This window comes from Lipotes vexillifer, unplaced genomic scaffold (assembly GCF_000442215.2).
Source record: "Lipotes vexillifer unplaced genomic scaffold, Lipotes_vexillifer_v1.1 scaffold180, whole genome shotgun sequence".
Lineage (NCBI taxonomy): Eukaryota > Metazoa > Chordata > Mammalia > Artiodactyla > Lipotidae > Lipotes > Lipotes vexillifer.
In genome coordinates, this window is record NW_006796149.1 from 2,986,469 (window position 1) to 3,002,348 (window position 15,880).

At 37.1% G+C, this 15,880-nt stretch overlaps 1 protein-coding gene across 4 annotated transcripts in view; it reads right to left on the reverse strand.

Annotated features, from left to right (window-relative positions):
- The window catches only part of NTN4 (netrin 4), a 108,453-nt gene that overhangs the window by 4,741 nt on the left and 87,832 nt on the right, over positions 1-15,880 (reverse strand). For 2 of the 4 annotated variants that reach the window (XM_007468222.1, XM_007468219.1), the window contains exons 6-9: positions 11,293-11,506; positions 10,829-10,944; positions 4,546-4,614; positions 1,576-1,746 (exon numbers count right to left, since the gene is read on the reverse strand). In XM_007468222.1, coding sequence (XP_007468284.1) covers positions 1,576-1,746; positions 4,546-4,614; positions 10,829-10,944; positions 11,293-11,506 — 570 coding nt within the window. The remainder of the gene's footprint in view (positions 1-1,575; positions 1,747-4,545; positions 4,615-10,828; positions 10,945-11,292; positions 11,507-15,880) is intronic. The other 2 variants (XM_007468220.1, XM_007468221.1) reach the window with 2 other exon arrangements.

Consider the following 15,880-nt stretch of genomic DNA (forward strand, 5'->3'; position numbering starts at 1 on the left):
AGAGTGTCTGGTTTTGCTTTGGCAGGTTCTAGTCTTTTCATCAAAGTGAATAAACATGTTTTCAAGAATTCTTTGAATAATTGTGCTTATGTTTTCAATTGTGATGAACTCAGTCGATTCTTTTACTCTATTTGGCAGAAATCTGATTAGGAAGTGTAATTCACTTCCTGGAGGGTGGCTCAGATTGTCAAAGCTTTTGTTTATAATGTCTTGCTAAAAAACTGAGTGGATTTCTTTCTTTCTTTCTGCCAAGGTAGTAGAAAGTGCTTATAGAAAGAGCCCCGGGAAACAGAACTTAAATTGATGACTCCTAGTCTCCGGTATTCAAAATCCAAGATTCTGATTACTTCATTTGTTCTTTGTAAACATATTTATTTTAAAAAGTCTTTAAAATTTTCCTTATTAAAATTTAGATTAATTTAAATAAAATATGAAGAGGTATAAAAGGGTGTGAGAGATTAGTCAATGGTCAAAAGTCAAGAGTTTTATATCACTGTGTAGATCGTTTAGGTTGCGGGGAGTATTTTATTGAAAGTTTTTCTCTCTCTTTCTCTTTCTCTCACTCAGTTATCTATTTCTCTCAAATTTATTAACCAAAAACCATAGATGACTTCTTAATATAACTGTGGTTTCCTGGACTTAAATTTGAAAAGAATTAGATCCAGAACACAAATTATGCACCTGTTTCAGCAGTGCCATTAAGACACAGCTGGCAACTTCGTAAACAAGGAAATACAGAAGATTAAAAAATACATTATTTGTTTTAGTAGAACTTACTCTGTGGGTACTTTGTTACTATTATTTGGGTACTAATGGTAGGCCCTGGAGATAGTATGGTCAAAAATCTAAATCCCATCCTCAAATTTAATGAGGGAAACAGAAATAAGCAGCTTATGACACAGTATGAGGAGTGTACTTGTAGAGTGAACAGGTATGAATCCCATCCTTACTTGCTTGCCTCTATGTCTGCCACAATGTTTTAAAGTGCAAATTTCCCTCCACTCCAAGTTTCTCTAAGATTCTGTAGTTTTGTTGTTGTGTTTGTTTTTGCTGTTTCTAATTTGAAACCAAAAGATCATTTAATGAAAAAGAAGATGATGAGAACTTGAGTTGTTTTCTATCCAGGAGAAACAGATGCTTCTCATGCAACAGTAAAAATGAATTTGATATTATTTGCACAGATGGAATTTTGCATTTGAACTTCCTTTTGGGAGCAAGTTCTAACCAGGGCATCATAATAGGACCTAGCTTTCCAATACAGTATTATTGGCAGATAAATTCATGAAAGTGCTTTCCTTGCTACTGACACCTGGAACCAATCTGAGACTTCTCTTTCAGGACAGAAAATATTATATTGCTGGATTTTAAAATATTTTACTTTTATAGAGCATGTGAAAGAGAAAAAATTTTTTGATGTCAGTTCAAAGAATTCCATTTGGATTTTCCCTAGATCAGATGGTGAGAAGGAGAGATACTCTTGCTGAGTTTATTTAGGTTGTGGTTCAGAGAATGTAGGACAAGCAGCAAATCAGCAGAAACACGGTAGGTAACAAGCTAGAAGAGACTAATGCTCACCAGGGTTGAGGATTGGACAAGTGCAGCCTCTGTTAGTCCATGATTCTGGATATAATGTTCGTTTTCCTCGTAAAATTTTCAATTTGGTGGATTTTAAGACTTTTTTAATCTTCACATTGACCTCAGCATGAGATCCTTTATCATGAGCTGATAAAATCTTTATTTTTAGCACTGTAACAACACAATTCCAGAAGTCAAAATGCATAGAATTTCATATTATCCTTTGAACTTTGAACAACTTAAATATGCATTTCTGAGTATAATGGAAAAGTGAACCAATGATAATAATGTGGAAATTTGCTTTAAAAATCATTAGGGATTAAGAGGTACAAACTACTATGTATAAAATAGATAAGCTACAAGAATATATTGTATTGTACAACACAGGGAATGTAGCCAATATTTTATAATAACTGTAAATGGAATATAACCTTTAAAAATTGTGAATCATTAGCTGTACACCTGAAACATATAATATTGTACATTAACTCTATATACCTCAATAAAAAGAAAGAAAATCATTAGGCTCATTGATTTTGCACTGACTTCATCTCATTTATCTATATTAACTATCCTCTTCTTTCTTAACATTTTTCAACTGCTACTTCTGTCCATATCACTATGCTAAGAGAATATCAGCCATTTGCCTACTGCAAATAAATCTTAAACACATTCAGCTATCAAATCTAAGTAGAAAAAAGATGCACAGGAAGTAGAATTGTTATCCTGGTTTTTATTTAGCTTCTGACTATATTATACTCTTATAGCTAGCTTTGTGTAATGTTATGACAAAAAGCAAAATGTTACTGCCAGGACATATTTTACGTATTCTAAAGAGATTAAATAATATTATTGATTACTTAATTTTCTTCCCTGGTGTAAAAATGCAAGCTGACTGGGATTAGGAAGCTGTCCTACGTGATGGCAGAGCTCCAGTTTTCGATATGACTCCTGATTCTATTATGTTCTTCCATCTATGAAATGGATGTGGATAGGGATCAAGTAATGGGATAAACTGGGGTGGGGAAAAACATAGACCTAAGGAACACTGAATGCAACGTTGTGTATTATTAGGAGAGTTCTTACTGGCTCATCTATATCTTGGAAGATGATGGAAGATTGTGTGTAATAAAAGAACCCTATCTTGGCTGGTACCATATCCTGAGAATATGGCTGTCAGACGGCCATGTTTTCTTTATAGATTCACCAAATTCACCAAATTATAGATTCACCAAATTTTAGACGTCTAAGGGCTCTTAAGAGCTCATCTAGTCTTGTTTTATGTGTGAGGAAGCAAGTTTTAAGTAATTAAGTGAACTGCTCAAACGTGTATGCCTGATTGATTAGAGGTAGACTTTGGACTAGAACCCTGATAAGATAAATGCATGAAGGGTACATATTGTAGTAGCCCCTCGCACATGGCCAATGCTCAATAAATGTTCACTATTATTTTTCTACTAGACTGTAAGCTCAAAGAGAGCAGGAACCTTATCAATTCACTATTATAACTCAATAAATATTTGCTAAAAGAATAAACAAAATGAATCGAGTATTTTTTCCATTAAGTCAGAGAATGGGGAGGGGAAGACCATTTTTCCCCAAGTCTATAGGTGTATTGCACTTAATAAGACCAGGATACTTCATGACATCATTAAAAGCATTCAAGTTCTCTTAAGCAGAAAATAATACAGTTGTATTAAAAGATATCAATGTGGTTGTAAATTCAGTCAGAGAGCTACTGAATCTATGTGATAATGAAAACCAGTTGATATTTCTATTGAACTGAATGACTTTGGACTAAATTGTCATGTTTTTTTGCTTTTAATAGTAAATACCTTTCCCTCTAAACTGAATTTTCTTTACTGGGCACTACGCACTTCAAAAGTTTGCTTCTATTATTTAACCAAGTTGGCAGGTGAAAGGAGGGAAATATGCACATAATTTTAGATAAGATTTATGAGGTTTTTAACATTTATGTTTTTATCTTTTATGAGATTAAATACAATGTTATCAAGAACCTAAACATTTTGTTTCAGAAATCATGACTTAAAACTTTCTCTTCATTGTAATGCATAAATAATAAATAATGTTATATACATTATGGAATAATAAAAAGATTCAGACACTAGTCAATGATATGTTGGCAAGATAAGGCACCTTTAATATACTTAATAATAAACATAAAGCCATTTAGAATTTGAAGATAGTAACAGTCTTTACTTAGGGCAATGGCATTTTCCTTTGTCCATACACTGTATTTTCCTGGCATTTGAAAGGTAGAGGAGTCTAGAGTATACAGAGAGGGCAGGGAAGAGACTCAGGCAGAGAGCTCGTCTCAAGGCCTCCCCACTATATTTCCCCTTCCTTCCCTAACACTGACTGAGCATCTAGTATGTGCAAGGTAATGTGCTGTGTGCTTTTCAAAAATCTCATTTCATGGGGAAGGTGGCGTCATCCCTATTTTACAGAGGAGGAAGTCTGGAGACGTTAAGTTACCCACCCAATAAACCACAAATAAAACCCATGTAGGTCTGAGCCCAAAGCCTGAGCTTTTAATCACTGTGAAATATACTGCTTTAAGCTGATTTCTGCCTAGTAGTACTACAGGATAAACTGGCTGAGAAATCATTTAAGTGGCTAGAGACTTCCCTTTTAGATTACTAATACAAGAAGCATTTATAAGAAAGGATTACGTGTCATGATTTTTTTCTTTTTCTTGTTTGCCTCTTTTCCACATAGGAGGATAACCCTGCTTTTGCTTTAAAAGCCTCCTGCTCTCACCATTACATTCAACACCATCTCTATTAGGAAAATCTAGGTCAAGGCCAGACTACTATGTTTAGTATTATTATATAAGACTAGTGCTTTGATTTATTGTGAATGTGATAAACCAGGCCACCCATTTCCTTAAAAACTCTTCGTCCTTAGTTTGAATAGATCCTTAGAAGCATTCAAGCACTTCAAACTCACCGTATGAATATTTCATTCCACAGAATGCCTTGGAGTTTCTTAACACCTGTTCCTTACACTCACATTTACCTACAGAAAGTAAATGAAAATGATGTTAGTTATTTAGAAAAAAAGTAAAAAAAAACAAAACAAAAAACATTCGCAAGTAAATTCAAGAAATCTTTGGAAGACTTTCAAAATGCCTTTGTACATAGTCTATAATAGCATTCTTATACTTATTTATGTACCTGTTTCCTCTCTGGGCTGTGATCCTTGAGGACGATGGTTATGTCTTATTCATCTTTATATTCTTAAAGCCCAGAATAGATAGGATTTTCATTCTTTTATTTTTTTGGCCATGCCGCTCAGCTTGTGGGATTTTAGTTCCCTGACCAGGGATCAAACGCGGGCCCTCGGCAATGAGAGCACAGAGTCCTAACCACTGGACCACCAGGGAATTCCCCAGGATTTTCATTCTTACTGATTTAACAATTAGATATAATTCTACCTCTTCCCTAACCCCTCCCCTCCTACCCTCACACATTGCATTTTATAGGCACTGAGTGGCATAACAGCAGGTAACATTTACTGGGGAGCACTTACTACATGCCAGACACTATTTCAAGTCTTTTACATTTATTTACTAAGTATTTATTTATTTATTATTATTTATTTACTATTTACAATAGTCTAAGATTCTAACAAATAGAAATTTGACAGGAATACAGAGATAAAAGGATGAGCAAAGAAATGTAAGAGAAAGGGGAGAGAGTGTTCATGGAAGAACCAGTTGTTCTGTTTATCCTGGGTACAGATTGAGTTGAGAATAATAGAAGGTATCATGGAGGACCTTGACTGATATGCAGTTAGGGCCTGAATTTAATTTGTTAGATAAAGGGGAATTTTCAAAGCTATCAGCTTAAAGAAGTTACATGAATTTAAAAATATATATATGAAAATTAATCTGGCATTACTGTATCAAAACTATTGGAATGGAGAAAATATGAAGGCAGGGACCAGTCAGAAACTAGTGAAATTGGTAACACACAACAGTAACTAAACTGAATACCAACTATAAGCCATAAACTTTATAAGGAATTTTATCCATATGATCTTATTTAATATTTACAATTAGTTTATGAGATAGGTACTATTAACAAATGAAAAAAGGAAGGCTCAGAGAGGTTAATTAGCTTACTCAAGGCAGCGTATAGCTAACAAGTAGAAAAGCCAGATTTTAAGCCTGGGTTGGGGAGAATCTGAAGCCCCCAGTCTTTCCATTGTACTGTCTTTCTAAGGCAGATGGGATGTGGGTCTGAGAGGTGGCCATGGGTGTAGATAGGAAGAAATATCAAGGGATGCTGCAGAGTTAGGGTCTACAGGTCTACAAATCCTGTCACTGCATTGGATGAGGACAAGCATCCAATTTTATGAGGAAGCGTAAAAATGTACTTGAAATTTTCAGCCAAGGTGACAGAGAGGATTGTAGTTTCACTAACAGAAATAGGGAAGTTAGGAGAAGGAGAGCATTTTAGGAGTGTATTAAGCTTTTTTTTCTTTTGTAGTTATCAGTAGTCTAACTTAATTATTGAAAGTTTGAGTAGCTCGTAGAAAGGAGAAAAAGCCGAAGAACCAGAACTCTGAAAGGACAAGAAACAAGAGAGTGCCAGAGATCTATTGGGCAGTCTCTTTATGGCTTTGCCATTGGAATCATGAACTCTAATCACTTTCAGCATTTGTCACTTTCAGCTCAAGATTTAAACTCTAGGGACAGAACATCTGATTGGCCTCTCTAAGACTGTATTAAATGGCGGAAGAGTGGTTCCCCAAAGAAAAACTGGGTTGAGCTACCACAGAAATAGCAAGAAAGAAGGGGAAAGGGATCTGGTCAGGCAAAAAAAACAGAGGTCTAGTATGAGGAGAATATAATGAATTAGAGATGCTGACAGACATAAAAGTGGAAATGAGAGTGTGATTCTGGTGAGACTGGGTAGGTAGATATGGAAAATGGAAAATATTGACATATCGGCTCTAGCTAAAGTTTCTTGAGAAACCAGAACGAGATCTGCAAGTAGAAAATCACAGTGGAATTAAATAGTGGGAAAGATAAATCAAAGATGCTTAAAATGAGCTGTTGTGATTTGTTAAATAATATTGCTTATCATCTAAACAAAGCAGAGGATTGCTCATTCAGAAATTGTAGCAACCTGAGTGGACAGCTCACGGCCTTTGATGATTCCACCAAAGCAAGAGAGTATGGTAACTACCATGCATATCTTACTCCTCAACATAATGCTCTTCTCTTTAGTCCTTGAGCCTATAAGAACATGAGTAGGGAGGGACAATATTGGGGTGGAGGAGTGGGAGGTACAAACTGTTGGGTATAAAATAGGCTCAAGAATGTATTGTACAACATGGGGGATATAGTGAATATTTATAGTGAATATAGTAATAACTGTAAATGGAAAGTAACCCTTAAAAATTGTATAAAAAGAAAAAAGAAAAAAAATTTAATAAAAAGAACATGAATAAGTCTGTTACTTGAAGACCTTTCCTTGGCTGCTTTCCAATACTCCCTTTTCATATGTTAAGAAATCAGACATTAAAATTTGCTTTTGAATAAATCTTTTTTTGATTAGGCTTCAGCCCAGATGTGTTTTCTTAAAAGAAATTTGGAAGAAGAGGAAAACCTATTTAGTTATATTGGGTTGTTAGAACGTTTCAAAAAAAAAGTATTGTTTACAGTTCTCTGGTACTAGTTAAAGCCAGTTTTGTTGGACAGGAAGTGAAATTTTACATCTGATGCTCTCTATCCCACAAGAAGTGGTAGAAATTAAGAGTATCTTGGTATAGTGCATTATATCCCTAGTTATGGAAACTTACGGCAGGTAAATAGGTATGTAGGCACATAGGTTTGAAAATGAACCACAGTGCTTAGAAAACTGATTATCACTTTTCTGTTGAAAAAGGTGCCCAGGGGCACTATTTTATACCCATTGGGAATATTGCTGTAGCAGGAGACTGAACAGTCTCTTCCTCAATCCGGAGCTCATCCAGATGAATTTCGGAGACTCTCTGGGGACATCATAGACCTAAACAGCTGTTGTGGATGTGAGAGTCTGGAGTTAGTCTGATGCCAGCACCATTATGTGCTTCATTAGTGTGCTGCCAGCTCCCTCCCTAGTAACATGATGATTGGCTTAATGAATGTCTTATGGCACTAGAACCTTGATTTTTACAGATTTGGCTTGGCAGACAAAGTTGGAGAATTCTGAAAGCCATTATGTTAGAAAAAGAGAAGAAATCTTTCAAAAGTGGTTATTAAAGTTAACATCATAGAATTCAGACTACGTAGCATTAAGGCACAAAATTAATGGGAAAGATTTTTCCTTTTCAAATGCTAAAAAAGATAAATATGACAACTTCATATTACCTTATCTTTCCCACCTTCTTTCCTGTTGTGAATTAAAATGAAACCAATTAGGAAAATGATCGTAAGATTATGTTAAGTGAAAAAAACCCATGATATGGAATTGCAGATACCAAGTGTTTCTATAACTTGAGTTCTTGATTCTTGAAAGGTCCATAAATTCTCTATGAGAAGGTATTAAAACTGTAGTTTCTTACTCTGCTTCAGCCACACTGGCCTCCTTGCTGTTTCCTAAATAAGCCAGGCCTAGTCTCACCTCAGGTTTTCTGTACTTGCTGTATCTTCTGCCTAAACTCTCTTTCCTCTGTTATCTGTATAGCTCACTCCCTTACCCTCCTCAGTTTTTTTCCTCAAAAGTCCTTTCATAGGACTTTTCTGATCACCCCATTTAAAAGTATGTCCCTCTCAAGTATTTCTTATCCCACATCCCTGCTTTATTTGTCTATTATATTAAACATCATTAAATATTTTACTTGTTTATTAGCTGTCTTCCTCTGCATGAATGTGAACTCCTTGGAGACTGAGGTTTTTGTCTGTTCAATTCCTAGATTTACAGCACTGGCACATAGCATGAGTATTCAATAAATATTTGTCAAATGAATGAGTCTATAAAGCATTCCTACAAATTCGTAAGAAAATTACAAATAGGAAATTCACAGAAAAAGAAACCTGAAAGTCCAAGAAACCATGAAAAATTACGATTCAGGAAAATGCAATTAAAATGGCAAGATCCCATTTCACACCCATCAGATTGGCAAAAATTTAGAGGTTTGATAACATCAGTTTTAGAAGTCCAGTAAATATTGAATGAGTTAAACTGTGCCTGAGTTAACAAGTTAGAATACTGCTTGGCCCCTTGTATGTGCTACATAGACATTTGTGAAATAAGTGCAAAGTACTTATTTGTGAGGATGTGGAACAACAGGGTGTCATACTTTGCTGGTGGAATGCAAATTTATGCAACCACTTGAGAGAGCTATTTGGCAATAAATGGTAAATTTGACAATAAGCACACTGTGACCCAAGAGTGTCTAGATTGTACCCCAGAACAAGGGTCAGCAAACATTTTCTATAATGGAACAGATAATAAATATTTTAGGCTTTGTGGCCATGGGGAAAAATTAAAGATTTTATGTAGGTACTTATATAACCATTTAAAGTAACCATTTAAACCTTACAGCAGGCAGCTTAGCCTGTAGAAAAGTAGATGGCAGGCCACATTTGGCCTGAGGGCTGTAGTTTGCCAGCCCCTGATCTAGTGAAACTCCTTCTCAGGTACACAATATAACACATATAAGAGAACATTCATGGTAGCATTATATATAATAGTGGAAAATTGGAAATTGGAAATAACCTAAATGGCAAACAATGGGAGAATACAGAGTGTTGTATTCATATAATAGAATGGATAAATCTAAAAAAAGTACACATTTAACTAAAAAAAAAACTATTTAAAGGGTAGGTAAGTTATCATGTACATGAGATTTTTAAAACATTACATAAATATATAAATATATAAATTATATACTATTTAATATATATATAGTAAAATAGTAAAAATGTGAAAGTGGGTGATGAACACCAAAATTCAGGTTAGTGGTTATTCTGTGGAGTAAGGAAGGCTAGTCAACTTGTAGATTGGTACATCAGGGGCTTCAAATGCATCTGTATAATTTAAATGAAAATATGAGGCAATTATGGCAAAATTAAGATTTGATAACACTAGAAGGTGTTCATATGGGTGTTCATATCACATTTTTGGTGTTTGTCGTGTTTAATAATAAAAAATATTTTAATATGTTATTTTAAGTTTTATTTGGATGATTTGGTGAGCACTTTACAACCAAATGCTGACAACAAGATTTCTTGTCCACATTTGTGTTTGTGACATGATTTAAGTTGATGCTAAATAGAACCACTTGAGTTTCTATGAGAAAAGAATAGAGATAGGATGAACACAGAAATTATATGTTCACGCCAGTATCACAGCATGCTCCTCAAATGACAGAACAGGTAAACATCACAGGAAAATTAAATCAGAATAAAGAGTAGTATAGACTTGATAAACTCAAGGAATCATATTAATGTAGTAAACAGTGTTTTGGCTTCAGTAAAAATCATTTTTCATATTCAATTAATGTTAATTTGAATTTTATTAGTTTTATTTGGCTTATATTTAGTCTGTAAAATTATTTTTGTTTTATCGTTGGATAAAAGCTTTAAACATAAGGAGTTCACAGCTAGCTTTTGCTTTGTACATACTGAGTTACACTAGGTATGTAAGAATGTTTTTCCTTTAAATGAATCTGTACATTTCCACTGAGTTAGCTCTCAACTGTGTAAAACAGTATGTTTTAGAGAGAGGAAGGGACTTCCCTGGTGGTCCAGTGGTTAAGATTTCTCCTTCCAATGCAGAGGGCGTGGGTTTAATCCCTGGTCAGGGAGCTAAGATCCCACATGCGTCGTGGCCAAGAAAAGAAAACATAAAACCGAAGCAATATTGTAACAAATTCAATAAAGACTTTAAAAATGGTACACAGCAAAAAAAAAAATCTTAGAGGGAAACACACCAAAGTATTAACAGTGGGATAGTGAGATTTGGGGTTTTCTTTTTTACTGTGATATTCTGCATTTTCCAAATTTTCTGTACTAATTACATGTTATTCTAACAATCAGAAAATAAACAAAAGCTTGTTAAATACCATTTAGCTATGTTTAAGAGTTTTATACTTATGGGGGTCACTACTTTGTTAACCTTAGAACTAGAGTTCCCCTTGTAAGATCCAAAATCTGTTCTCTGGTTTGTCATGAATCACTGTTACTCAAGACCAGACCCAGAAATATGACTAGACCCAGTAATATCTATTGTCTCACCTGAATGTCGAAGTGCAGAAAATCCTTGCTCATCCTCCCACTCCCAGGTTGGTTCACTCTTATTGTGCATGGAATGGAAGTTAGGAATTTCATGATGCCAGTCTATATCTGTGCTGCTAATAAAATAGAAAATGATGAAGAACTTACTAAGGAATTTCTTAGAACTTGAATGAAATTAATATGATTTAAACCTTATTAGCTACCTTCCCACTTCTCAGAAATAAATAGTGTTGTAAAGGGCTTATTGTTAAAAAGAATAATTTATTTTGCAGAATGAACCAGGCCATCTCTAGAATCTTGCAAGAACAAATTACTTGACTCAGCACTTAGACAAAAATTTTTTAAAGAGATGTGCAAATACATCTTTGTCCACTAGCGGCATGCAATGTTTTCCAAATCACTACCAGATCTTCAAAAGAATCTGAAAGACACAAGAGGTGAGAGCAAGAGCCATGCACATTCACCTGCTGATGCAGTCTCCTGTGAGGGGGTCGCAGCTCCCTGCGCAGTCACAAGGCCTGCAGCCATAGGCTCCGAAGCCCCAGTATCCCACCATACACCTGTCGCAATGTGGCCCTGCCACCCCAGGCTTGCAAGGGCAGTCACCGTCGCTGGGGTCACAGAAGGTCACTGAGCTGAAAGGAAGGACAGCTGATCCAACTGGATGACAGGAACACACTACAACAGAGAGGACACACAAGGACCAATGAGTGACCAGATTATCTGTGGAGACTAGGCCCAGCCATCCCAAACTGGTTTCCCTTCACCACACAGCATATCTCTGAGGCTTCTCCTTTACTCACTTGGTGTATGCTCAATGAATGAAAGCTAATTAAATGACAGATAAGAAGATATCATCAGAAAAGCACATCTGCTGCTAAACCACCTAATTTATCCTAAAATTAAAGGCATTAAATATGAATGGCTTTTGTCTGGGGTGATGAGAATGAATCAGCAAAGAAAACAAAGAAGGAGCAGTTAGTGAGAAAGGAAAAAAATCATGAGCGCATGGTGTTCTGGAAGCCAAACAAAATTTCAAGGAGGTGGACGACATCAACTGTGTTAAATGCTGACAGGTCCAAGAAGATGAGGAACAGGAATGGATCACCGTACTTGACAGCATGAAGACCACCGGTGTCCTTGACAGGAACAGTTTCAGTGTAACTGAGTGGCGAACCTCACTGAAGAAAACTCAGGAGAGAATGGGAATAGAGTAATCTGAGCATGAGAACACAGCTCTGTTGTGAGCTTTTCTATAAGGGCACAGAAATGTGGTGGTAGCTAATACCGAACGGATATATGAACTGAAGTGAAGGTTTGAGTTTTTGTCTGTTTTGATTGTTTTAAGATGGGGGAAATTACAGCATGTTTGATGCTGATGGAAATGATCGAGTAGAAAGGGAAACATTCATGAGCAGAAGAGAGATGGGAGAATTTTTAAAGGGATACTTGAGTGAGGAAAAAAAGGATGGGATTTGGTGTAGAAGAGGAGGTGTTGGACTTGGGTAGGAGCATGATTAGTTCATAGTAATAGGATAGAAGGCAGAGCATATGGATACAAATGCAGGGAAGTGAGTAAATGCAGTGGTGGGAGCCAGTGGGATTTTTCTTCTGATTGCTTGCATTTTTTTTTTTTTTTTGGCTGCGCTGGGTCTTCGTTGCTGTGCCCGGGCTTCCTCTAGTTGCAGCAAGTGGGGGCTACTCTTCGTTGCGGTGTGCGGACTTCTCATTGCAGTGGCTTCTCGTTGCGGAGCGCGGGCTCAGTAGTTGCAGCACGAGGGCTCTAGAGCATGCAGGCTTCAGTAGTTGTGGCACATGGGCTCAATAGTTGCAGTGCGTGGGCTCAATAGTTGTGGCGCACGGGCTTAGTTGCCCCGCAGCAATGTGGGATCTTCCCGGACCAGGGATTGAACCCGTGTCCCCTGCATTGGCAGGCAGATTCTTAACCACTGGACCACCAGGGAAGTCCCCTGATTGCTTGTATTTTCTGGATGAAATAGAAAGCAAGGTCATCAGGTGAGAGAGATGATGAAGAATGGGAGTGGGAGAGTGAATGAGACACTTAGGAAGTGAAGTATAATTGCCAGCAGCATAAAGGCCACCTTTTGAGGTTAGTAGTCATCAATTTATAGTGACCCCAGATAAAATGATAGGTTGTTTCTCCAACCTTATACACGTGGGAGAGTTCAGGTTTGTTATAGGAAGAAAGCTGAATTTGATTTGTTGAATGTTTGTGTCCCCCCCGCTTCAAATTTGTATGTTGAAGCCTAATCCCCAATGTGATGGTATTTAGAGGTGGGGGGCCTTTAGGAGGTTTGGATACAATTTGAGGGAGATGAGATTGGTGCCCTTATAAGGGAATGAAGAATGCAGAGCTCTCTTCTTTGTGAAGGATGTGAGGCAACAACAGAGGTTGGCAGTCTGCAACCCAGAAGAGAGCTCTCACCAGAACTGGACCATGCTGGCACCATATTGCGGACTTCAACCTCCAGTTATTTCTCCAGCTGTGGGAAATAAACGTTTAGCTTTTAAGCCACCTAGTCTATGGTATTTTGTTATACCAGCCTGTATGGGCTAAGACAGCTCCTCAGACTAGAATCTATACTCAGCCACTTCTGCAAGTCCTTTCTATTAATCAAAAGTCCTTCCCCTCAGCCCTCTCCCAACTCCTGCGATTGCCTACTGCTCAGTTTGACAATCCCCAATACTTTCTTTGTTCGTGGGCTAGCAAAAGTAGCTGAACAAAGTAAAAAAAAAAAAAAATGTGCTTGTTGGGTTTATCACAAATTTGTGTACCCTAACCTCAGTAGGGTCCCCTAACTGATGCTCATTAGCCCTATTTATTCAATTGTCCCTGCCTATTTTTTTAAATAAAATTCCTCACAGTGGGTGACCCAAAATTTCTCCAGGCTTTTTAACTCACCCTCACCACTTGGTCTGAAGATTCAGATTCACTGATAAGGTCCTCAGGTAATCTTTTCTCCACCTCAAAATCTCTTTATCTTCAACTTTCCACGCTTTTCTCTAAGAATCAAATGAGAAAGCTGGAAGAGATCTTGCTTTATGGCCTTGTCTCTCACAAGCTCTGTGACTTTGGGCAAAAAATTTAACTTTTGTGAACGTCGGTTTCTTCATTTGGGTATCTACATTACACGGAGATTTGATGAGGATGAAACTATTTTAAATGAAATTACTTCAGCAAGGTGCATAGCACAGAGTCTGACACCTGTCCAGCCGGCTCTTCCTTCTGAATCTTCTCAATTAACTTTCTAGATCCCACTCCCTCCTTTATCCCCTTGGAAACTTATCCTATTGATTACTTTCTTTGTCATTAAAAGCTCTGTTTGTCTTCAATCCGGCTTCAATCCGGTGAAAAGGAGGGGAAGATAGGCAGTTGCTTATTTCAGCCTGTCTAGATTCTCTCCCCATTGCATTTCTTTTTTTTTTTTTTTCCGTTGCATTTCTTTTAAATAATTAAAAAAAAGTTTTAAGTGTGGTAAAAAACACATACCATAAAATTTACCATCTTAACCATTTTTAAGTGTATGGTTCATCCTCATTGCATTTTATGTTTCTGCATTATATGTGGAAGCTCTTCCTGCTTCCTGAAAACGTGAAACTCTTTCGTGCCTCAGTGCCCCTGGCTGTGCCTGCACTGCCTTTACCTTTACCCTTCCTTGTCCCACACCTTCCAGACAATTAACCACCCTCTCTTCTATGCTGCCTCTGTTCTTTGTATGTATTTCTATTTTGTGTGTATCACAGTGCATTATTATTTATGTGCCTGTCTCCCTTATTACTGGACTCTGAACTCATTGACAGAAGGATCTTTATCTTCTTATTTTTGCTTTCTATGCCCCAGAACAGAGTCTGGTACATAGTAGATGCCCAAATAAGAATTTACGGAATTGATCTGAAGGACATTCCAGGCTGTAGGAGTCATATGTGAGAGGGCCTCTTTGGGGACTGTGAGAAGGTTAGTGTGTCTAGAGTGTACATTGAGTGGAAAAAGCAGTTGGAGATGATGAGGCTGAAGAAAAAGCTATAGAGTTAGGTTTGGAGCCAGACTGAGGCAGGGCCTAACCCAAGAAGTTGAATTTTGTCTTATGGGAATAAAGAATCATAGGAGGTAAAATGTTAAAAAAGCAGAATTATGACATGGTTATAATTTAATTTTGACAGTTACTTTGGTGTCACTGTGTGAAACAGACTGCAGTAGGGGGAGATGGATGGCAGAGAAACCAAAGAAATGAGAGAGAACAAGGAGCTTGACTAAGACAGCAGATGAAGGAATGGGAGAAAAGGTTGGATGTGACAAACGTTTTTTTTTTTTTTAATAGTGAATTGATAGGGTTCAGAGGCCATCCGGATGAAGAGGAAGAATGCATTGTTGAGGGACAAACAGAAACTGAGGAAGATTTTAAGGTTTATAGTTTTTGAAGGTGAATGACTAGAGCAGGTTGGGATAGATGAATCCATGTTGGGGTGGAGACAGGGAAGGGAGGGAGAAGGGGGTGAGTTCAGGGTTGGACATTTTAAGTTTGAGATGTCTGAAGGATGCATTAATAAGTTATAATACACAACTGGAAATAATAATCTGAAGTGTAGGAGAAGGTTGGGGTCACAAATACAGTGTTGAGAGTTGTCAGCAGATGGGGATTGAAACTAGGAGGGCTGGATGAGATTTCCCAGGGATAGTGTATAGAGTGAGAAGGCAACCAAGGGTGGAACACTGGTCCAGGCAGTTAGAGGAGCAGTAACTTGTAAAGCAGATAAGGACCAGATAGAGAGGGAAAAGAATCAAGTAGGTGTTGTTATAGAAATCAAAGGATGAGAAAGTTTCAAGTGATTAACAATGTAAGACAACACAGAATGAGTAAGTCACATAAGATTTATAATAGGAGAGTAATGCTGTCAAACAGGAAGGTGTTGGTGACTTGTGAGAACAGGAGCTGAAGAAATGCAGGTATTGATGGTGTAGTACTCTGTTTAGACCTCTTTAATTTTGTTAAGCCTATAATCATTAGCGCAGTGGTTCCCAAACCAGCAGGA